Source organism: Vicugna pacos, chromosome 6 (assembly GCF_048564905.1).
Source record: "Vicugna pacos chromosome 6, VicPac4, whole genome shotgun sequence".
In the NCBI taxonomy this organism is placed as follows: domain Eukaryota; kingdom Metazoa; phylum Chordata; class Mammalia; order Artiodactyla; family Camelidae; genus Vicugna; species Vicugna pacos.
The window spans coordinates 68,982,178-69,007,335 of record NC_132992.1 but is presented as its reverse complement, the minus strand read 5'-3'; the positions used below and the strand labels follow the sequence as shown (position 1 = coordinate 69,007,335).

The window sequence follows — 25,158 nt, the reverse complement described above, 5'->3', positions numbered from 1 at the left end:
GGTTCCAGGTATCACAGCCCAAAGCTGGCCACTCCTTGTACCCTGACGCCTGATGCAGTGGCTCGGAGCCTGGAACCAGGCGGGCCTGGAAGACGTCTCAGTGGCACGCTGGCCCTACTGACACAGCAGAGACACAGTTACTCACAGGGTGAGTCTCCAAAGACACACAGAGCTACTTAGCTGAACTCATCTGAAACTACCCAGAAAGGATGAAACAAGAGAAAACAGAGCATATTTCCAGCTCCTGGCTCCAGCCTTTTCACCACAATAGTTCAGCCGGCAGAAGCACTTTCGTTGCAGAGGTCTGCACAGTAATATAATCACAACAGAAAGAATGTGCACTCCTGTTTTAAATAGGAATGTTAAAGTCATTCATTTTGGAAATAAAAGCCAAGACCTGGAATAGGAGCAAGACAGACATTTGCTTTCAATTACTTCCACTGCATGAGTAAATCAAAAGAATGAAAGCTCTGAGCTTGCCCCTTTCCGAAGTGTTAAACTCAGAGGTGGAGGAAAGATTCCTTTCCAGGGCAAGTTTTATTTTCCTCTGGCCTCAAAGGAAAAATCTGAAATAATTTTTATTTTGAAACTGGTAGTTAAAAATTTTAATACACCTCTTTGGGTTTTTGACGGATAGAGAAAGAAGTTTCAAGTACTATCTTTTGCGAGGTTGCTAAGGGAACCATTTGGCCCCGGGGTGATGAGTCACAGCTGTTAAGTGCTGGGTTATAAAACAGAAATCACAGAAATCAAGAATGGCAAGTCTTTAAAATGATTTATGGTGTCCATGTTTATGTTAATAAATCAATCGATTTCTCAGCAAAACTCCAGCATGGTCTCTGGAGTACATTTCATCTCTATAAATGTTGATTTGTAAGTTTAGGAGGTATATCTGATCTATCTGGAGGAAGACGCACACGCACGCGCGTGCACAAACACACACAGAAGCACATACATGCACACACACTAGAAGGGTGACCAGAAAGCTTGGATGAGACAAGACCACACAGCTCATCCAGCTGGGCACGTCTCTTGCACTCTGATCATGTTTTGAGGATGGTGAGTGGTTAAGGAAACATGTCAACTTCCGTTTTCAATCAATTCTCAAAGGTCTTCTTAAATTAAGCTTTCTAGTCACTTCAAACAGACTATAAATCATGTAACTAAGAACCTAGAGGACTGAAAATGGTAAAGTTTGCATCCGTGAACTTCTGGGGCGGTGGTGGGCTCACTTCTCTGGGCACCCACCTCACCCCCAGTACACTGCAGACAAAAATGCCTTCTGCATAGAGTGAAATACCTTTGGGCCCAGCTCAACCAGCACCAGCTCTGTATCTGGGAGTGCGAGACAGCAGACATTAGCAGCCAAGAAATCAGAGAGCCTTCCGTAGGCTTCAAGGATCCTCCAAGCTGAGATGAGCAGAAACAAACCCTTCCACGTGGTCATGCAAAAGGTCTGGCCACTGACACACCCACGAACTCTGAGCAAATGCTTGGGATTTGATGGGGAGGAATGCTTCTAGAGAAGGCATTTGGAGTCTGGAATTCTGAGAGTGAAGTGGAGAGGAGGCTTTATGAAGTGAAGAGAGTCTGGAAAGTTTCAAAGGTAAATGTGCAACCTGTGTGTGCTGCATTGAAGAGCATGAGCTGGTAGGTGTGCCTGGCCAGGGGCAGAGGCTAGGCCAGACGGCAGGGTCCTGGGGACCCCCCAGGGCGGGAAGCACACTGGGGGCTGCCTGTGGGAGGAGGAGGCCCCTGTGGACAGAAGGTACTAAAGCCCTTTCAGAAAACTTTCTGTCCGACACAGGAGCCATGGGTATCTCTGCAGAGTTCTGAGAAGCAATGTCATTTGAGTAATACTGTTCAAGAAAGAGTACAGCTTGTGCACTGTGAGGAGGACGCCCTGGAAGGAAAAAGCCCTGGGGTGGGGGCCGGTTATCTAAACCCAGACTTGAGAGCAACGGCTCCAGGGACAGAGTATTTGGAAAACACTAGAAACTAATTATTGAGACGGCTGGGGTGATGGCAGGAAGTGGGCTCTGATGAAGAAGAGCCGGAACCACCACCTCCTGGAGGCTGTAACTGCCCGGCCAGCCTCTAACTGCTCTTTACCCCAAGCTCTGCCCTGTACCTTGAAGTTCTTCTGCGATTCAGGAGTTGGGCTTTCAAGGTCGATGAGTTTCTTGAGCTCCTCCTCAATGGTGGACTTGGAGGTTGGCTTGGGGGACGCGCGGAGGTCCCTGGTTGAGGCCCGCAGCCTGGTGTGGGCTATTTCGTTGCCATCACTCTGATGACGTCTGGAAAGAAGGGGAAGAGAGCGGAGAAGTTAAGTGGACAAGGGTGACTCAAGGGCATGATGGGCTCTGAAGGAAGTAAGTCAATGGAGAACGATTAAAGAAGAATTGCTTCTATTCAATTACACGAGAACCTGCTCGGATAAATGCTTGTCAGACAAACAGAACCAATTTGAAATACAAAATAAAAAGCCTGCTGAATAAATCGCTCTTTCACAGGAAGCTATTAACTCTGTAAGTCAAAATTAGCAACAGACTCATTAATAAAAGACCACAGGGTATGAATCCCAAATGCAATCTTTGTACAAACAAAAATGAAGTCATTGACTGAATATTTTTTTTTCTGCTGTACGACTTTGTCAAAAAGTTCTTTGTGTTTGGAGGTAGTCACTTACTTTCTGACAGTCCCTCTGGTGCCTCCTGGCCTAGTTAGGATTACGTGGGAAAGCTGTGACAGACTGCATGAAAAGGACAAGTGTGGTCTTAGTACCCGAGGGGCGATGATTCTGAAGCTTGTTCTTCAGACACACTCTTTCCTAGGAGACTTAAGATTCTCAAACCCGAATGTTCTGCAATACATCTCACTTAAGGAATGCGGCAGAGAAATAATTTAAGACAAGTTTCACTTAAGGGAAAAAAATTAACATCTCCCTACTAAACCAAGCCCTCTCTCCCCCCGCCCCTAGCCCGGCATCCTCTCTTGTAGGAAACTGCCCCAACCCGTTCTGTTCTCTGTCCTGTTATAAGCAAAGAAGCGAGCAGGAGAAGCCGAAGAATTCTTACTTTCTTGTGTCCATAAACCCCACGGAGTTAATGGTTCCTTCGGGCTTCTTCCATCCGATCAGGTACTTGCTAGTAGCGCCCTGGCGAGGGTAGAAAGTCCTAGGACCGGAGGAGGAGGAAGAGGAGGAGGAGAAGGGAGGGGCGGCAGGATGAAGTTCTTCTTTGGGTGAACTTCTGGCGCTGCTGAAGACAACCGGGCTGGCAGAGTGTCGGGAGCTCATGGTACTGCGGGGGAAAGCGGGACAGAGACACAGCGATGCATGGCATGTGTGCACCCCGGGGCAGTCTGTCAGCCGTAAAAGCACCTGCCGGGACGGGGGTTATGACCAGGTTAAAGAACAATGAATATTTTATAAAATATTAATGGGGCTGGCTGGCCTTCCTTGCTTTCTCATTTTAATTTCAATGTCTGCTGTCAAAGTGAAAGATGGTGACTGGGGCTTATTCTGCACTCTTAAGTTGAAAAGTAAAAATAATTCATATGGTCAGGGACACTTTGAAATACGTGAACACCACTGAAGTTGGCTGCAGTGAAGTCTAGAAGAGGCAAGTGATGGGAGAAAGTTGGCAATAAAAGGTCTAGCAATCTCAATGGCTGTCTGTCTTCCCATCCTCAGAACTAAGGGTCATGGTCAGGCCCGAGCTAAAGAGGGAAGGCAAGACCGGATAAGGCACAGAGCTCTCCACACACTCATGTCCAAGGCCAAAGGGGAACCTTGAGGTCTCCTTCCTCTTTACACCTGGCGCTAACTTTTACTTTCTAAAAAGCTGTTTATCAGAATGAAACTGACCACTGTCTTACACTATACATAAAAGTTAGCTTGTAATGGGTTAAAGACTTGAATGCAAGACCCAGAAGAAAACATAGGGGGTAAGCCCCTTGACACTGGTCCTGGCAGTGATTTCTTGGATTTGCCACCAAAAGCAAAGGCAACAAAAGGAGAAATAAACAAGTGGGACAACAGCAAACCAAAAAGCTTCTGTGCAGCAGAGGAAACCATCAACCAAATGAAAAGGCAACCTACTGAACAGGAGGGAAGTATGTGCAAATCACACATCTGACAAGGGGTTAATAGCCAAAACAGATAAAGAACTCATACAACTCAGTAATAAAAAAAGCAAACAATCCAAAGGAAAAAATAGGTAGAAAATTTGAATAGACATTTTTCCAAAGAAGACATACAGATGGCCAACAGGTATATGAAAAGATGCTCAATATCACTAATCATCAAGGAAATGCAAATCAAAACCACAATGAGATATCACCTCACACCTGTTAGAATGGCTGTTAGCCAAAAGATAAGAAATAACTAAGAGCAAAGATGTGGGAAAAAGGAACCCTTGTGCACCGTTGTTAGGAATGTAAATTGGTATATACACTATTGAAAACAGTATGGAGGCTCCTCAAAAAATTAAAAAGCCAAACTCTAGATACAGAGAACAGACTGGTGATTGCCAGAGGTAGAGGCTGGAGGGTGGGTGAAATGGCTGAAGAGGGTTCAAAAGGTACAAACTCCCGGTTACAAGATAAATAAATCCTGGGGTTGTAATGTTAGGCATGGTGACTAAAAATAAAAAACTGTTCATCATGTGTGTTTCACATCTGGTTAGAAATTATGAAACTAAAGTCCTGTAGGACTCAAGGAGATTACTTCATTATACTTTTAAAACTCAGGCCAAATTTTCAAAACTAGAGATGAGAGTCTAAGTTGACTACAAACCTGGAGGTCCTTTACCTGCAGGATTTCCAGACTTCCTTCCCAGTGACCTCACGGAAATGACGTGCACACCACTTGAGCCCTGCTGAGATGTCCAGCTTAGTCTGACGCCAAAGACAGGTCACTACAGTGGACTTTTTTTTACTGAAGGTTTAGTTAACAAGATACGGTCTCAAAGTATTCTTCAACAGCACTTCCATTTGTTAAAAACTAATGGTCCTGATCTGAATGAAGTACGGGCTTTAGTTAATACGAATGCATCAAAATCGAGGTCTTAGCTACGGCAAATGTGTTACAGTAACATAAGATGATGAGGACGGGAAAATGATTAAGAGGCACATGGGAACTCTGTACTATCACCGCAACTTTTCTGAAAATCAAAATCTATTTTAAAAGAAAAAAGGGTGTTATAAAAAGAAATAAGCAAAAACCAAAATACAACAAAAAACAAAACCCTAATGGTCCAGATATCTATAGATATCTGTATATACACACATAAGAAAATGAACCTCGAACTCCACCTCAAACTTTACGTAAAAACCAATTCCAGCTCGATTGTGTATTTAAATGTAGATCTAAAGATTCCAGACTGTAACATGAAAGAACATCTTTATGATAGAGACAGAGGTTTCTTTAATTGGATCATAAAGGAAATGATTGGACCCCATTAAAATTAAGAACTACTATTCATCAAAAGACACAGAGAAGGAGAATATATGTAAAATACCTATACAACAATGGGCTCCTATCCAGAATATAAATCTAACTCCTAAAAAATCAAGACAACCCTATAGAAAAATGGGCAAAGATCCAAAAAGGAATCTCGTAAAAGAGGGTGTCTAAACACCATTAAACATTGGTGCTCAACATCATCCATTATCAGGAAAATCCTAATTAAAGTCACAAAGAGGGACCACGACACACCCACCAGAATGGCTAAAATTAAAAAGACTCACAATATCAAGTGCTAGAAAGGATGTGAAGCAACTGGAACTCTCACACACTGCTGGTGGGAGTGTTAACTTGTTACACCCACTTTGGCAAACTGGCTCATGGTCTCTGCTAACGCTGAATATATGTAAATCCTACGATAGCAGTTTCCCTCCTAGGTAAATACTGGAAAGAAGCGTATCCATGTGTGTACCAGAGGACATGTACAACAGTCTGTAACATCCCCAAACTGGAAATACTCCGAATGCTCATCAGCAGTAGAACGGATAAATGAATTGTGGTGTGTTCTCACAATGTAAGTATAGTATAGCAATGAAGATAAACCAAGGCTGCTTGCAACACATGGATGAATGTCATGACATAATGCTGACTTAAAGACACCAGACACAGAATAGTATCAATGGGATGATTCCATTTATACAAAGTCCCCAGATAGGCAAAATGGGTGTATGACATCAGGATTCAGGATCTGTTCCTTTGGGGAGGAACGGGGGTGACTGGGGAAGGAATGTGGGAGAGAGGGAGCCTGGATGCTGGTGAAGAGGGAGCTCTTGATCTGGGGAGCGATGACACGGGGATGCTCACTTTGTGAAAATCCATTCTGACGTATACTTATGACCTGTGCCTATTTCTGGATGCATGTTATACTTGGATGAAAACCCAGCCACAAAAACAAAGCAAACAGAGATGACCTGAAAGGGGAAGGCCTTAGTCACTCCATGAGGCTGTGCAGCAGATTGGAGAGTGCGCGACAAAGTGTCAGGGGAGGACAAGGACACAGGGCAGAGGCCACCTCGAGGGTTTTCCACACGAACTGGGCCCTAATGCTTCCGATTAAATATAACCATCTCCTTTATTTCCGTAACTAAGAAGGAGGAACGAGGTTCAAACTTAACAAAAAATACAATTTGAAAAATGACTAACCACACCGTAATCCCAATCCCTCCAACCATTTTCCCCCCGAAGATTTTTCTGTCAAGAGAGAAAGGGGAAAGGCCTCTCACAAAACCTCAAAGGGCAGCATAACTTGAAAAGGACTGCAGTCTCATTTCGTTTTCACCTTTCAATAACAGATAGCCTACTTGTTTGCTTTTAAAACGAAGACAAGGGGACGTAAAACTTTTCCTTAAGTGTAGTACGTTAAATCAGTAAGAACAAAATGACAGCAGGTCTCTGTTACGGAAGAGAGATTACAAGAGGACAGGTGAACCAGAAGAAAGAGGAAGGGGCAGGGATGGAGGGGCTGGGAGGAAAGACGCATGCAGATCAAGGCAGACAAGCTCACAGACAGTAGCACCTGAGACCCAGTTTAACAGCAAATGCACTGTTAACACAGGGAGCATCAACCCAGAGAGGCTTCTGAAGTCAGCGCAGCCCTTGGGAAACTCGGAAGCAACATGACAGGCTTGCAGCTGTTGGTGAGTTACTTAGCGACAAGATCTAATCTTTGATTTGCAGATTTTTTTTCACCGGACTATTCCTACTCCATACACATTTACAACACAGATGTGGAGATGTCTCAAGCAGATTCTAACAAAGTGCAAAATTGTGCATTAGGGTCTAACATACTCATGTCTCATCTTGGATGGTATCACGTGCTTGCTTCACCAGCCCTGACTGGCATCCTCTAGTGAGTTGAGAGTGTCTGAATGACTAGAGCCATTCTCCTGCTTGAGCATCTTAAGATACAGACTGCAGGGCCTCGCCCCAGAGATTCTGGGTCGGAAGCTTGGGTGGGATGGGGAAGACCTGAGAACTAGCACTTCTAACTTGTTCCCAGATGATGCCGTAGCCCTGACCCAGGCCCTGGAGGAACACTGGATTGCCCATGTCTTACATTTCTCAGCAACAGGTATCTTGATGTGGTAACATCGATATTCAAAACCCTGGGGCTTTCAAAGACTAAGTACTTGATCAAAAGAGAATTAATTAGCCACGAGAAAAGAAAGTACATTTGCACAGTCTGTTAATTTACAAATCATTCCTTCATGTTTTACAGAATAGCTATGCCGCTTTTAGCCGCAGTGTTATGTACTGCATAAAAGGGAAAGCTCCTTACAAACGCCGAGGGGGGGGGGGGTAGGGAGAAAGATATACAGCATACACAGCTTTTGGAGCTCATCTTCCCATATAAATTTAATTGCAACCATTATTTCCCTGAAAGGCATTTAATAAGTTTTTGTAAACTCTTTGATGGCAGGGATTTATCTTTGTGTATCTCACAATGTCAGCATACACTGGACTTCCAGTAAAATATTTGTTGAATGGAGGGATTTTCCTTAGGATTTACGTAGCACACTATATATATTTAATTTTTTTCCCTTGTTCATAATATGTCTCTCTCCCCCTGTTTAAAGACATGCTCCATAAGGGCTAAAATTTTTGTCTGTTTTGTTAAATCACTATATTCTCCCTGCCTAGAACAGTCCCTGGCCATTGTAAGCACTTAATATTTGATGGAAGAAACTGCCAAATAAATGATAAATTAGCCATCCTTTATTTATTTATTTATTTATTTATTTATTTATTTATTTATTTATTTATTTAAATAAACTTGACTTATAGTGCTTTCTTTTTTTTTAATTGAAATATAATTGATTTACAATGTTGTGTTAGTTTCTGATACACAGCAAAGTGATTCAGTCATACACATATATATGTATTCTTTTTCAGATTCTTTTCCATTATGGGTTATTACAAGATGCTGAATGTAGTTCTTTGGGCTATACAGTAGGACCTTGTTGTTTATCTCTTTTATATATAGTAGTTAATATCTGCAAACCCCAAGCTTCTAATTTATCCCTCCCCAACCTTGATAACCATGTTTCTTTACTGTAAATTAATTTCCACTTTATAAATAGTTCATTTGTATCATTTGTTTTAGATTCCATATATAACGGGTATATTTGTCTTTCTCTGTCTGACTTACTTCGCTAAGTATGATAATCTCTAGGCCCATCCATGTTGCTGAAATGGCAATATTTCATTCTTTTTTAGTGGCTCAGTAATCCACTATATATATAAAGCACATCTTCTTTACCCATTTATCTGTTGATGGACTTGAGGTTGCTTCCATGTCTTGGCTATTGTAAATAGTGCTGCTATGAACACTGGGGTGCATGTATCTTTCCAAATTAAGAGTTTTCATTCTTTCTGTATGTGCCCAGGAGTGGAATTGCTAGATCATATGGGAAGTCTATTTTCAGCTTTTGAAGGAAACTTCATTCTATTCTCCATAGTGGCTGCACCAAACTACATTCCCACCAACAGTGTAGGATGCAGCAACATGGATGGACCTAGAAATTGTCATTCTAAGTGAAGTAAGCCAGAAAGAGAAGAAAAATACCATGTGATATCACTCATATGTGGAATCTTAAAAAAAAAAGAGGGAAAAAAAGGACACTATGAACTCATTTACAAAACAGAAACAGACTTGTAGACACAGTAAACAATTTTACGATTACCAGGGAAAGAGGGTGGGGACGGATAAATTTAGGAGTTTGAGATTTATAAATGTTAGTCACTATACACATAAAAATAGATTTTAAAAAAGTTTATGCTATATAGCACAGGGAACTGTGTTCAATATCTTGTAGTAACCTTTAATAAAAAAGAATATGAAAACAAATATATGTATGTATATGTATGACCGAGACATTGTGCTGTACACCAGAAACTGACACATTGTAACTGATGGTACTTCAATTAAAAACCAACCCCCCCCCAAAAAAACCCTACCAATGTAAGAGGGTTCCCTTTTCTGCACACCCTCTCCACCATTTATCACTGGTGGACTTTTTAACGATGGCCATTCTCACTGGTATGAGGTGATACCTCATTGTAGTTTTGATTTGCATTTCTCTAAAAGTTAGTGATACTCAGCATCTTTCCATGTGCCTGCTCAGCGTCCATTTTAAATGTAAGGGAGAGTTATACCCAAAGTTACTGTATTTTACTCATATTCTTTAAAACTGGATATTGCTTTATTTTTATTGCAAGAAATAATGAAATCTGCAGAGTATGCTTCTGTTTTACAAGTGTATTCTCAAAAAGATAACTGCTTAATTATCCATAGACCCTGATTATTGGTTTTTATCTGTGAACAGGATGGCTGACACAAGATCCCAGGTGTGACCTGTCAGCACACTTTTGTTCACTAATGGTTATAGTCAAGTACAGCCCTACTTAACAACTGATTAGATTTGGGAACAACAGTAAAATCGGAAACAAATGCACAATTCACTGGTAGTTCTTCCTACTTTAATGTGTACAACTCACAGCATGAAGTAAGGTGGGCACTTCAGTACACATGGCCTCTGGTTCGGTAGGGACATGACGATCACCTGGGAGCTTTAAAAATATACTTTCTTGGGTTCTAATCCCAGAGATTTCAATTTAAGAGAGTTGGGGTGGTGCCTGGGTCGTGTATTTTGGCAAAATCTCTCCCAAGTGTGCACACGCACTGAAGACCGCTTGAATCCAGCTGAATTATCATATCGTGATGACTTCGTGAAAACCCAGCTTCACACAGTCAAGATCAAGAAGGGGAAGGCATCCCAGCAGTGTTTCTCCAGCCACGGGCTTTGGCCTCTACAAGTGCTCATGTAAATGATGATTCCTTGGCTTCCATCCCATTTCCAAGAACCCCAGAAACATGTATGTTAACAACCCCCCAAAGATTTTCAGGTTCCCTAGAGTTTAAAAACCGCTGCATGAGTCCCTCAACACTTCCTCCACCACAGTGGGTTGTCTCCCTCCATTAGGAGCCCCTCCCCAGGCCCAGCTATGGGGTGTGTGTGTGAGGGGGTCCTTGAAGGTGACCAGTCCTGCTGGCCTGGAACCATGCGGAGAGAACAACACCCACACATTTCCCCTAAGAATCTCTGAAGTGGCTTTAATTACAGAACAACTGAAATGAAGTTGTCTGCTTCATACTTTTCAAGGGGAGCGGGGTAGCTGAGCCATTTTTCATTTTCCTGGAGATTTCATGTTAACTCACTAGGCTGCAATTCAGTTTTAGCCCTGGCAAACTAGATCTCTCCCCAGGAGCTGAGCAAGAAGGTAAGGAGCCAATGATATGGAAACAAAAAGAGAAGAGTGATGGATACGTAGGAAGTGACAAGGGCAGTGTCTGTCTGAAAAGCGGGTTTAGCTGTGAGCATGGCTAAGCCGGAACCACTAAGGACTTAGGCCGATGTTCCTGGATTCCTCACAAAGAGACCCTAGCTTTATTTCTTATATGAAGTTTAGGGCATTACCCCTTTCCAAACAAATGGACCAATCTCTGATTCGTTTGGTCCAGGACATGAATTTTGAAAGGAAGAGAGGACACATGCACATATGCATGAAGCCTCATGGAAAAAGAGGAGAAGAGGCAACAGGGCATCTGTTGATGAGAATTGAGACAGTCTGAATCTGTCCAAACTTCTTATCCTAACTTGTGGCTCAAACAAAACTGTGAGCCAAACACACTGCAACCTAGTTATTTCACACTCCTGGCTGTGGTACAGCTTTATAGGAGAGGACGCGAGATGGCCAGCCTCCAAAAGGAGCTTTGGTCACAGCAGGTGCCCCTTCACAGAGGAGGGTTTGCATCTGCTTGTCGACCTTGGAAAGGAATGAGCCCCACAGGACAGGGCAGCCTGAATGTGAGGGGTCAAAGCCCCAAGTGCCGAACCTATGAGGGCCTGGCAAACTTCTGCAATTTCTGCTTCATCAACGAGGCCACCACCTCCTCCGGCTGCCGAGAGCTGCCGAAGGGAACACTTGGAGCCACCTGCTGCTGGGCCTGACACCGAGGGATGGATTTTAGACAGACTGGGCCTCTAAGGATGGTATTTTCAGGAGGGGGAGAAAAGTTACACAAAGGCTGAATGCTGGCCCGATACCAAGGGAAGGGGAGCTGATGGGGTTTCTGTGATTACTTGTGCAGATAACAAGTAAGTCTCTGGGTGACAGACAATGTGGAGGGTGATGATTAGGGAGGGCTCCTCCCACTGGGTTCAGCTCTGGCCAATTCTGTCCAATACTGGCTCTACAATTTAGGAGGCCTTCCGAAGACACCAATTCTAAAGGACTAGGGGAAAAAGCAGCGAGGTGGGAATGATTAAGCTGGCAAAGGGGATGCCCAAGTGACTGCAGTAAAGAAAACTGTTCATTACTAACAGGGAGATATACTTAAGGGCACACAGGGAAATGAGTGGCTCGGCCTGCAGAGCAGAAGGGACCTCAGGGGTCACTGCGGATCTCAGGCTGAATAAGTGCAATGCTGAGCTAGTTACTGGGGAGCGAACAAGATAACTATGGATATGATCATTTTATTAAGCATAGCCAAGGAGAGTGTCATGGCCAGATGTGGCATCTAAGAAAGGATAAAGAACACAAAACAGGAAACTTGAGAAGCAAAGTTTCTTGGGAGATACATGTTTCCTGAAGGAAAAGTAACTGGTAACTACACTAAGTGATGGAGAGCTTAACAAAGGAAGTGACAGCAAACCTTCTGTCTTAAAAGGACATTTGCCATACATTTGATAACCTTTTTTAATTCTCAATACACCTATGAAAATAACCACTTAGTAAGGGCACTAGGTATTATTAGGTTACAGATAAGGGACAAGCTCACTGAAACGGCGGGACTGGCCGAAGGCCACATGGCTGGCTGGTCAGCGGTAGAACTGAGACTTGAACCTAGATCTCAGGATCCAAATCTACTTTCCTACACTTCCCTCTCGACTTGCCTGGAGGTGCAGGGCTCTGACCATATATACTTTGAAATTGTTTTCAAATCTCCTCTTGTTGGTATCTACAAATTTCATAATCTTAGTCTTCAAAAAATCTTCTTAGTCTTTAGAAAAGACTCAGCTCAGAAAAATCATTTGCTCTCAATTATAGATTTAAGCTGCAGCTAGAGGAATTTCAGATAGGTGGATACAGGATCAAATTTTGAAGAGGGAGGGGACTAAAGTACTGAAATTACTCGAAAAGATTATGGAATCTTTTAGAAATTCTTCTTTCTTTTCTTTTAGCAATTGGGTAATTTCTCATCCTAGTAGTATAGCCAGATGGTTTTAAATAGAAGTAGGAATAGATACTCTGTCCTTGCAGAATTCCTGCTGGTCTTCTGATGTAATGACACTTAGAGAATTTGGGCTTTCCCTATCGACTGGATGAATGCGTTAGTTGCTGCACAGAACAAAGTCCTGATAAACTGTTGGTGAGCTCTGCAATCAAGAAAGCTGACCTCTGTGGCTGGACAGAGCTCACTCTCTCAATGTTAAAACTTCAACCATAGTGGCTCTATTTTTCGGTCATTAAGGTTAGTTGAACATCCCCAAAGCTCTGGGTGAAATAATCACCCAATTCCATAAGCTGGAAGAAATGGAAATGGAACAAGACAGCTTAGGCCAGATCACCTAGAGTTCTGATGGATAAAAGCAAAATAAAATAGAACCCTGAATGGTCACTGGGCACAGGACCACAAAGCGAAAACCACCGATAAAAGCGATTCATAAACATGTGATCCGTAGAGCCAAACACATGTTGGAGAGAAGTCCTGGGTAATTTTAGAGGCTTCACTTTAAAGTCAGAATTAGTCCATAAAATTTAGAAAAAGAACAGCCTCGTCCTAAGGAAAAAATGTAGAAGAGAGGCAATGAGTTGTTAGTAATCTAAAAGGATTCCAGGCAGAAGAGATTTAACACAGAAACATTACAGATAATGAAAACGGAATGGTTTGTAATCAAAAAAGGCAGGCGTATTTCTCACCTCGGGTGCCAAAGAGGACAAAGAACAAAATTTATAACTCACAAGCGCCAATATTCATCCAGATCACACACACACAGAGAGCCCGGTCTGCTGGAGGAGCCGAGGCATTCCTTAATGTTCAGTGTACGCCGAAAGTAACAAGGCCTTCTTACCCTGACTCCCAAGAAACACACAGCGTTTCTGGCATGGGTAGCTAACCTATGAGGCTAATCAGGAAAAGCACATTCAAGAATTTGAGCTTCACGAACAGCCGGGCAGGCTTTTTTGGCCCTTAATCACCCTCTCTAGTGACCCCAGACCCTGACCAATATATGCAGATATTGATTGATATTTGCATATAAGTTGTTATAAAGGCCCTCCTGGTTATATATTGCAGGCTGAATAAAAAAACTTGTACAGAAGTGACTTTACCAAAAATTCACAAGGACTTTATGCACACTCTTATGATAACGCCTATAAATAAAAGCACTCGACCTCTGTGCAAATATTGACAATTCTATACAACAGGCTTTGACATGCAGCAGGGGTTTTCTAGAGGAGTCAGGAGTTGAGGATGTAGGCTATTTTCAAACTGGTTTATTAGTAGGGGCCTTGAGTCACCTGGCAAAAAGTGGGAACTTTTAAGGAAGAAGTTATTCTTATTTGTTCACCAAACTGGACTGAGCGCCTACAATGCTGGTGGACCGAGCACCTATCCGTTGCACTTGGTGGTGCGTACGATGCAAAGGTACTTCGGATGAGCACTCGGGATGCGAAATCCTCTTGGGTTGGAGGGCAGTAAAAATGTACATGGGTCACATAAGTGGGGGCTAATAGGCAGCAGGGCTCTGAAGGGGCCTCCTGGAAGTAAGAGGCAGCGGCAGTACGGGGGGCTAGTGAGAGTGGGTGCAGATGCAGGACACCTGAACAGGTCAGACAGGTCACGTTAGGATGTTACAGAGGAGATGTGCGTGTGCAAGCGCCAGGTGGGGTTTTTAGCTTTATCATCTGTGGTCTTAAATCTAGTTCTGATGTCAGCAATGGCCACTAGTCAGTAGGACTAGAGCTCTGTATACTAAGGAAGTCTTTGGTCAGCACACCAGAAAGGAAAGAAAAAATGCCATATGACATCGCTTACATGTGGAATCTAAAAAAAAAAAAAAAAGGACACAAACTTATCTACAAAACAGGAGCAGACTCACAGACATAGAGAACAAACTTATGGTTACCAGGGGTTAAAGGGGGTAAGAAGGCAGATAAATTGGGAATTTGAAAACTAGACCTCTTGGAGAGTGACGGAAATGTTAGCTATCTTGATTGTGGTGGTGGTTTCATGGGTGTATATATACCAGTGAAATTCACCAAAGTGTACACCTGACATATGTGTAGTTTACTGTAAAGGAGCCATACCACAATAAATATGTGTTGAAAAAGAAATCATAACCCCCCCCCAAAAAGAATATGCTTTTCGGTCTCCTTGGCTTTCCTATCTTTTCATTAAATAAATTATGATCCTTTTAAAAAAAAAACTGGTCAGAGTATATTAAAATTGGAACTATCTTCATCTCTCGTATGCTCACCACAAAGCATTTTTTTGAGTGGTTTAAGATCTGAAAGTGAAAACAGCCATTATCAAAAAAACAAACAAACAAAAAACAAACAAAACTCCCTAAGTTTCCAAACTTCATGGAAAATACATCTATATTCAGAGAGCAATACTTTAGAACAATTAATAGACTTTTTAATTGTAGAGAGCTTTCAGCGTATATGGCTTCTCTTAATGACATCCGAATATAACAACCCTATGTAATTACCGACCTACATTAATGCAGTTCTCATGGCAAGGGGAGGGGCGGGGCAGAAAAAACCTGCACAATCATCAGCCGGGAGACTGGAGGACAGAGGGAGTAGGAACACAGCCCAGGCAGAGATACACAGTGGAACTTAATCACTGTAATTTAGATTTTGTCACTAAGTCCCAGGTACAAGCTCTTTTATGCGCTGTCAAGAGATCTCCACATTAATTGCTGTTCCTGTCTTCTGAGGACACACACACTCTAATTTGCAGTGATTTTAGTTTCTCTAGCAATGTGCATTTGGTGGCTAAGTCCTCCTCTTCTCCAGAAGAGGAAGTTGCTAAAGCTCTGATTATCCAGCTCACTCTGCCAAGATCAACAGCCTGAAGTCACAAAGCATCCCCGTTTACCAGAGTCGCGAACGAATGTGACTCAACCTATCAGTGGGTGGGAAGACCTGCCACCCTCCCTGAAAGGCCACTTGCTTCTCTAGAATCTTTGATTTTCAACAGAAGAGTTATTTCTAGACGATGATTTAAATGATTTCTGCATGGTCAGTTGGAAGGAGAAAATGTGGATAATCCTTTAAGGCCTTCAGGCAGGCTCAGTCAGCACATTCAGCTAACAAAGGCCCAGGTGCCGACTTTCCGGGAAGAGGGGGCGGGCACTGTAGATCCCTGGGATTTGGCATATCTGTTAGATGGCACAGCCTATGTTTTGTGCTTTGGCTTCAGAAGCCCAGCCCTTTTTGACTTTACCCTGTGGGGATGCCATTCTAGACAAGATGTTTATGGCTGACTTTCTTCCGCCGTCAAATTAGACCAGAGATCCATTCCCAGATAGAATATCATTTCAAAAAAAGACACCCTCCTTTCAAAATGAAGAACTGAAAACCAAAGATCTGGGAGTCAGGGGAGACCTAAAAACCCCAGAGGAACTATTCAGAACTGAACTCTCTTCTGAGTCAATGCACAGGCTGTACTTAAGGGGATGGTGGGCGTGCCAGAGACAGCAAGCCAGTGGCACAACTTGGTGGCAGGCGCCCCCACATCTGTGTTATCATTATGGGATCTGACGCCAGGTCTTCTAGTCTACTTTTCCAAACACTTCCTTAATCCACTTGAACCATTTTGTTTTCTGGACTGTGGGAAGGTAACTGGATGCCTGGTACTCCAGAATCCAGAGATGGCTTCCCCATTTGTCTTTCCACAGGGGCCACGCAGTTTCCAGACCTGCCACAATCACTTTATTACTGCAACAGGGTAGTGGTAAACAGATGATGCTCGGGAAAGGCTTCATCCCATCGGGCCAACATGAAAGCTTTTAAAGATGGGAACTTGAGAATCTTATCGGGGACAATACAGACAAGCGGAGACGTGAATATTAAACTGATCGAGTTAAACCAGTCCCAGTCGAGTCAAGGATGTCCTCTCTCATTACGATGACCTGCGGTTTACGAACAGCTTATGTGCCTGGATTCCCACTTGAAAAGAGAAACTAAATGTGGCCGCGCTGCTGCTTTTCTTTAGGGTGTGACAGTAAAAGAGGCCTGGAAGACAGCAAGGTCGGATGCTGTCACACAAGCTGATGAATGACTGGCAACAATAAAAGGTAAAAGGAGAAACCATCGCAGAGACCAACAGGCCGCCAGAGAAAGGAAGGGAATGTTTCCTCCCTAAAAGTTATTAGGATCTTGTCATTCTTTGGACTGTAGGCTCGAATCCAAAAGAGGAAATGAAAATAGTATTTATTTTGCCTATCAGTGTGATCTCCAGGGATACAGGGGAGTGTGCACCTTTCTATTCTGAAAGGTAGATGGGCTGTGTCTAATTTTAGCTTCACTTTCCTGTTGGACAACCCCCATCCTCAACACATCACTGTCAGGGACCAATTACTGAAAACAAATCATCCTGCAAACACTGGGGAAGTGATGTTCTCTGACAGAGAGCCAGTGTAAAGGATGCATCCAGCCTCATAAATGATTCCCTGTTAGTCTTGGAAAAGACCGCTTTCTTTTAAAAATATGGTCCAGATTTTCTTTGAATGTCTTCAAAACACTGTCCCATTCTCCACTCTCTATTCCTAGCTGGAAGCCAACATTACAAAATTCTTCTCTTATTCCGGTATGCAGTTAGGAACATTTTCATAAAATCAAATACAGCTACAAAGAACAAACTTGCAAACTTTTCTCAGTTTAAAATAATGCACTGAGGGGAGGGCATAGCTCAGTGGGCAGAGTGCATGCTTAGCAGGCAGGAGGTCCTGGGTTGGATCCCCAGTACCTGCATTAAAAAACAGTAATACTAAAGTAAAATAAAATTAAGTTAAATAAATTAAATAATACATTAGGATTGAAGGCATAAAGTATGTTGGAGGCAAATAAAAGGCAGTGAATATACAAACATAACTGTCGTGGCATGAAACCACCCCCCCCTTTCTTAATACACTCCCGAGCAAAGGGAAGCGGGGGGAGGCCGGGAACTGGACGGAAGTGGCCCCGAGTGGGAGGAGCGGCAGGAAGGGCGGGTACCTTGCGTGGGAAGCAGCGTCGTTGATGCTGAAGGCGCTGTTCTCCCTTGTCAGAGGGCTCGCGCCGGCCTGGCTCTTGGTGTGGATGTCCAGGCTCAGGGAGGACTCGGCTTTCCGGTCCATGCCGTGGCTCTCTGCCTCTAAGGTCCGATCTGCCATGGAGATGACTTCGCTGGAACTGTGCCACAGGGGCGCCACCTTCTCCTTGCCCGGCCCTGAGCGCGGCGACGACGTGGCCGCCCCCAGGGAGGCTGTGCTGCCGTGGCTGGGGCCGTAGGAGGTGGTGTCGATGCCGCTATCCGCGGAGGTGCCCTGCAGATAGTTGTAGCTGTTGAGCTCGGACTCGGCGCGGTCCCCGTCACACCACTTCTCGTCGCTGTGGGCGCTCGACGCGTTGCTGGACAGGGTGTTGCTGCTGGAGTGGCTGGAGTAGTGGCTGTCCGACTGCAAGGGAAGCAGGATTTCCTTAAGGTCAGGCTTTGCTTCTGGAACGACCCTGGGACAGGTGTCTATAGTTACGGGGTTTGCAAGGCACAACAATTCCTATTCCTTTGACAAAACAAAGGAAGGCAGGAGGTACCTGGAAAAACCTATTCAGAAGACTCCATGGCAGAGAGCGCTGGAGACATTTTTTTAAAAAATTCACTTTTTATTACTTGGCTTATGCTAAAGTATCAAGAGTACTGAGTTCATTTTAATCAGAAAAATAACTTCAACTGTCATTAGAGTCCTTAATATCTTCATCTTAAAATAGCAAGTGATAAATCCAAACGGCTTATAGTTAGAAAAACCCTGCTGATCAGAGTAAAAAGAAGGCAGAATATAAAACGTTTTCCTAGAGACATCTCTTCTTTTGCCAATTAGGATCTATTTAGGAGACAGCTTTCTAAGGAGTGCTTAGAGGTAAAATTTATCCAGAGGTACCAAGACAATGTAGCGGGGGAAGACAGGCTTTCTAACAGATGGTATCAGGACAACTGGATATCCACATGCAAAAAAGAATTAAGGTGGATCTTTACCACATAGAAAAATAAACTCACAAAGGTTGAAGACTTAAGTGTCAGAGCTAAAACTGCAGAACTCTTAGAAGAAAACACAGGTCTTCATCTTCATGACCTTGGATTATGCAATGGTTTCTTAGATACGACACCAAAAGCACACACACACAAAAAAAGATAAATTGGGCTTCATCAAAATTAAAAACTTCTGTGCTTGAAATAACCCAATTAAGAAATGGCCAAGGGATCTGAACAGTCATTTATCCAAAGAAGATATAAAAATGGCCAACAAGCACATGAAAAGATGCTCATTCGTCATAAGAGAAATGCAAATCAAAACCACAATGAGATAACAGTTTACACACACTGGGATGGCTGTAATAAAAAAGGCAGACAGACAATAAGGATGGCATCGTTGGCAGACATGTAAGATGGGGCAGTCACTGTGGGAGAACAGCTGCAGTTCCACTCAAGAGAAATGAAAACCTACTGCCACATGAATTTCACAGCAGCATTACTCACAATGGCCAGAAAGCAGAAACAACCCACATGTCCATCAACTGATTAACGGATAAGAAAATGTATATCCACAGATTGGCATCTTCTTCAGTCATAAAAAGAAATGAAGTACTGACTCATGCTACAACATGGATGAACCTTGAAAACATGACGCTAAGTGAAAGAAGCCAAGCACAAAAGACATCGTGTGTAATTCCATTCATACGGAATGTGGAGTTGGCACCACAGAGACAGAAGGTAGACTCCCGGTTGTGGGGGCTTGGAAGGGATGAAAGACTTGGGGTGACTCCCTAAGGATACAGGGCTTTTCAGGGTGATGAGAATGTTCTGGAGTTAGATAGTGGTGCTGGCTGCATACCTCTGTGAATACACTAACCACCACTAAAGTGTACATTTCAGACGTGTGAATATTATATGTGAATATATGGTGTGTGAATCCTAACTCAATTTAAAAAAATGTGTCAGAACCTTTGCTGCAAAGTGGCTTAGTTGCTCAGAAAGAACATTTGATAGCTTACCAAAGAAACAGGATTTCAAAAGACACCTGAGTAAAATGATATTTAAATTGGTGGGAGGCTGGAAGTCCAGATTACTTGGTGGAGATGGAAAGAAAAGAGGAGGAGACTTGTGAGTGGGGCTCGTGGCTGAGGAAGGAGCATGCTCTTTGTTAGCTGCGGGGGTGGGGGGTGCGGAGTAGGGGGACAGGCCTGCCTCACCTCAAAGTGAAAGATCTCTTCCCCTGGAAAAGGGATTAATCCCAGTTACTTTCCTGTGCAACTCCAGTTTTTCTTAGCAACAACGTTTGCATTATAACACCATCATTTATTTCTACCCTTTGTAATATCCGGACCTGGGCTGCAGAATTTGCTGGCCCCAGGCCACGTGTAGCCACTTTCCACGTGTCTAGAAAATACCCAGCACTTTCCACGTGGCTAGTCTGCACTCAGATGTGTCGAGAGTTTAAAGTACATGGCAGATTTATATGCAGAGACAACCTGAACTCCATCTGTAATTTTAAGTGTTCTAGCCAAATTTGAAAAAGTAAGAAGAAACAGGTGAGGTTAACTTCAAGAATGTATTTGATCTAACCCAAGCTATCCAAAATGTTACTTGACCAGGTAATCAATATAAAAACTATTAATGAAAAAGGGGTAGCTGACACATGGACTAGGGAAGTAATCCAGCATTTACAAATGCAACTGGGAAGGCATCACATTTCCCCTACAGCCTGGTGCAGGGTGCCAGCTCGTAAACATGTGTGCTCTTTTTTTTTTTTAAGCTTCAGTATTCACTTCATGAAAGCAAAACTTACATGAGCCCTCTCATTAAAGTTCTCTGAGTATCCTATAAATTAGGGAATAGGAAATATAATCGTTCCTCATCCGACAGAATGACACAGACACAAACACACATTCCAGTGAATAGACAAATAAGGGAAATCAACTGCATTTAAAGAGGGAGGAAATGATAGCTTCTTATTCCCAATTCCACCCGTAAGTGGTAAGCTGTGTCTGACTATGGTAACAGGATGAAAACGTGCGTAGCCCTGGAGATCAGAGCAGCAGCAGGGGGAGCTGTCGGGAAGCTGTCCCTTTGACTGATGCTCCAACCACACACATCTCATGCTTGCAACTGTGTAAGCAGATAAAACCTATGTCTAGCACCTTTCTATTCCTCCCATGAGGACTGTTTGTGATTGGGTCACATGGCCTTCCACCCAAATCGGTGGGGGTAGCAGGTGCATATCAGTGAGGAATTTCAGTTTATTTCAAAGTAAGCTGAAGGCCACTGGCGGTAGAAATTCCAGGGCCCTGGCAGCCCAGGCCCACCTTCTACCAGGAGGACTTCCTCTCTGACATCATGGAAGAAGGAGAGAACAGACCGGTACCATTTTCACCTTGCAAGGAAGGTACGTTGCTAGGAATCCATCCTTTTCATTATCTTATAGTTAACTTACATGCCCTTGTTTGTTCGGAGACAAATGAACCACCGGGTCCTGACGCATCAGTCTCCCGCTGGGGCTCTCTCGGAAGGCTGGCAGTACCTTTGATACTGCTGGGAGGTGGCACGTTGGCTCTGGAATACAGCACAGGACATTATGGTGCAGGTACTAAACAGATACCAGCGCACGCTGACAAATGAAGACGGCTTGCCACTGCATCTCTCGGGTCACTGGCCAGCAAACTCTGCATTTCAGCAAGAAGCTTGTTGAGAGTTTACACAATAGACAGCATGTCAAAAACTAAGTGGCTGATGGATAAAGCTTGCAGCTGGTGACAGTGTGTCACACCATACACATTAGCATAGCCAAGTACCACCAAACCAAAGGCCATGAACAATGCGGCAAAATTAGGCATCAATTTTTGGTTTGGGGGGGCGGGGGAAGTCTAGAAAATATGGATTAAATTTATGAAATTCATTCATTGCCAAGTGTGGCTAACCTCGCTTGGTCTACATCACCTAGACAGGCATGGATGCAATCACGTGTTACTTACCATGACACTTTGGAAATATTTTACCTGTATATTCATGCTGCTCGAGGACAAAAGAATTGAAATCCTGAGGTCCTCTATAACTGTAAGCTAAGCACAACAGAAAAGACACACAGCAACTAGTTTACTTAAAACAATTGCTTCCTTTTGGACTCCACTGGCGTTCAAGATGGGGTTCCAAAGGTACAAGGTAAGTGATTGGGCCTCTCTGGCGCACCTAAGAGCTAACGGCAACAATTCTGCATTTCTGCGACACCATTCCTAACGCGTACGGGACTGGGCAGCAAACTCTTTGCGTCTCACTCTCAATCATGTCCAAAAGCGGAGAGGCAGAAAAACACACTCCACTGAGAGTGAGCCAATTAAACAAGCTAAGCTCTGCGTCCCCACTGGGCATCAGTCTATCACACACTGATGAACACCGACAGGTGGGTCTGGCTAACGGATAAGAATCTGCACAACATTTTCAATCGGTGACCTGAAGGGCATTCGACAACTGTGTTCTTACGAATTGAGCATTGGGAGGTCAGCCCTTTATACACTCAGTATAGTGTCCTAAGGAGTGAGAACACAGTAATTGTACTTCTTGGTTCCTCCCCAGCGTGGCTTATACCCGTGAAGCCCCCGATTCCTTCTGGAAAAAGTGGGGTTATTTTTCTGGAATGCTGGAAAACCAAAAATTACAAAAAAATTATTTGAACATTTTATTTGGAGCCTTTGATTTTGGATGGAGAAAGGCTATCATTTGGTAAAAAGGGCTTCTCTGGCAGGCTCTAGGGCTATCATCTTTTTTTTTGTTTAAAGGTAGACCTTACTAAAAGAGTGAATGAATGTATTAAAAAGATTCACCCATATTAATTTCAGAGCCTGTCTATGAAAAGTGGGATGCCATGCAACTAAAGTGGATGTGAGAGAAAAAAAGACTAGAGGAACGTTTACGTGAAGGAATGAATACAGGTCTAGAACGAACCTTGTAATTACCCTTTCCAGCCCCAAGATACTGCTTCACTCCCCATATAACTTCACGAGTGGGACGTGTGACAGTGAATGGTGTACAAAGGACTCACTGGCAGCTTTGTTCAAAGCCTGCACTAGGAGCCAAAAAAAGCTGCTAAAGTCATGCTGAAGAAGGGACCCTTTTCACATGTGTCGTTACCATCTCAACAGTATCAAAACATATGGGATTAAATACATTCTGTCAAGAGCGGAACCGTGGATCAGAATATGCTCAGGTTTTCTGTGGGGGGTTGGGGGGGACGAGAGTGGGGAGTGACAGATGGCTTCAATAACAAGGCACGTCTCACTGAAGTGATGGAACAAAGCTTATCCTCAGAACCTGAGAATTACGTTTCTCTTCCTCAACTCCTGGCTTAGCTGAAAGCATCTCCATTCCCTTCTATGTTTGTGGGTTTTTGGCTGACTGCCCCCATCCCCCTTGAGCAGCTTGGAGCTCCGGCTTGGCCCCAGCCTCTGCACCGAGGAACCCCTCTCCCCAGGCATGGAACCAGGGGCACAGACATTAAAACAGAATGAAACGACCTATTTGCAGAGGAGATTAAACTATGGGGGTCTTTGCCTTAAAAGTTATCTTTTTTTTCAGCCCTGGAAATTTTACTTCTTTTTATCCAACTTTGATGGGAAAGCTATTAGAGGTAAGATCAAGGGAAAAAACCCCAACAGTTCTGATCAAGTCCCTGATGTACCAATTGTGTGGATACTAAATCCCTGGTGCTACTGTGTTGACACTTAATCTTGTCTCATGGTAAAATTTTATTGTATCATCTAGTGTTTGGGTGTCATTGTAGAACTGCAGAGAGAGAGAGAGAGAGAGCGAGCGAGAGAGGGAGGGCCGGCTGTGCACCAGAAACCTAAATGAAGGCTCACTCTTGCAGATCTTCCCATCCAGCAGTTTCAGACTGCTAAGATACCTCCTTAGCTGACAGTTTAATAGTGAGGGGAGGGATGGTATAAAGGGAGGAGAAAGACGCTAACTAAGCCACAGATGTGACGAAACACCTGAATCTCTTTCCCACTTTGTACATAGTTAAAAAAAATGTTAAACTCAATATTAAGAACACCAACTCATCTCCCAGGGCACTTATGCCTGGCAAAAACAAACAAACAAACAAAAACAAACCAGGGGGGAGGGAGGGAGGTACTCAGGTCCCAGGTGGCTTGATACTCTGGCACTTTAATCTGGGGGCTGAAAATAATTCCCGTGTGCTTCCTGTTTTTTAAGTCGGGGTCACTGAGGCTTCCTTGACTTTTCTCTCAGGTACTAACTGGCTTTCATTCACACGTATGCTACTGACTGAATCTTCAGTCACACTTACGAACCAGGGCTGTATAATAGAACAGAAGGCTTTGATGACATCACCTTGGTATAAAAGCAACTTGCGTGTTGTGTTGTAGGAATTAGTGACTTACCCATCTGGTCGGCGATGCTATCCTCACTTCTCTGCCAGCTGGGTGTGGATTTCCCGCTGCCACCAATTTCTGACTGGGTGTTCTGCCTGTCGATGGAGGCTGGGGATCGGCGGCTGACTCCAAACCTGTGGGGATTTCACCAAACAAAGGCAAAGACATTAGGACCTCACCCATAATGGAAGAGAAGGTCGTCCTGGGTGTAACGAACTCAACTCTAATGACAGGGACTCCCAGTTTTCCTTGCACAGCTGTACGTTTGTATTCACCCTTGTGCATGTGTACGTGGGTGCCGGAACTGTGTTCGTTATGGTCAACATACCTCCCTCGGTTCAGATAAGTATGCATGCTAAGTAAACAAGGGCAGGGGCCATTAGCACTCAGCTAACCCAAGATACACAGAATAAGAAACCCAAATCTTCTGGCTCCTGTGGAGCTATGCTCAGATTTTCGTTCACAGCCCAAAGGAAAATATCACCATCCTAGCGTTCCATGTGTATCGTCCAACTGGCACATTCCAGGGGTTTTCTCTTAACTCAGTAATCTGCTAAATCACTAAGGCATTCATTCTTGAAATAAGCATTTTCTGAGCACTTACTCTGAGGTCTGAAAGACAAAGACTGCTACCACTCACATTATACAGGGACCACTTTCAAAATGTGTAAATTTCAATTTTTAAAAATTGAAATATAGTCAGTTTACAACATTGTGTTAATTTCTGATGTCCCCAAAGGTGATTTAAAACGTACACGTTTTTGAAGATACTACTACTTGAAACGCCTTTGAGAGGGCAATTTGGAAAGAGGTAAACTGGTATATATAAAGGCAAATGTCTATTTCTGGAAAGATTAGTTATTTAAAGAGTCCATTTATTTTTCCCTGTGTGGGATAATAATAATATAATATATGCT

General features: G+C 43.5%; 1 protein-coding gene and 1 long non-coding RNA gene across 18 annotated transcripts in view; one reads left to right on the top strand and one right to left on the bottom strand.

Annotated features, from left to right (window-relative positions):
• LOC116280999 (uncharacterized) overlaps positions 1–9,986 on the top strand; it is a 29,612-nt gene extending 19,626 nt beyond the window's left edge. For all 4 annotated transcript variants that reach the window (XR_012073731.1, XR_012073733.1, XR_012073732.1 and 1 more), the window contains 3 exons: positions 7,083–7,164; positions 7,527–7,598; positions 9,853–9,986. This is a non-coding gene — a long non-coding RNA (uncharacterized lncRNA). The remainder of the gene's footprint in view (positions 1–7,082; positions 7,165–7,526; positions 7,599–9,852) is intronic.
• The window catches only part of SIPA1L1 (signal induced proliferation associated 1 like 1), a 339,090-nt gene that overhangs the window by 19,254 nt on the left and 294,678 nt on the right, over positions 1–25,158 (bottom strand). For 12 of the 14 annotated variants that reach the window (XM_072963345.1, XM_072963338.1, XM_072963348.1 and 9 more), the window contains 6 exons: positions 24,251–24,375; positions 21,289–21,407; positions 17,816–18,258; positions 3,078–3,302; positions 2,690–2,752; positions 2,132–2,297 (listed from right to left, as the gene is read on the bottom strand). In XM_072963345.1, the coding sequence (XP_072819446.1) occupies positions 2,132–2,297; positions 2,690–2,752; positions 3,078–3,302; positions 17,816–18,258; positions 21,289–21,407; positions 24,251–24,375 (1,141 nt within the window). The remainder of the gene's footprint in view (positions 1–2,131; positions 2,298–2,689; positions 2,753–3,077; positions 3,303–17,815; positions 18,259–21,288; positions 21,408–24,250; positions 24,376–25,158) is intronic. The other 2 variants (XM_072963349.1, XM_072963351.1) reach the window with 1 other exon arrangement.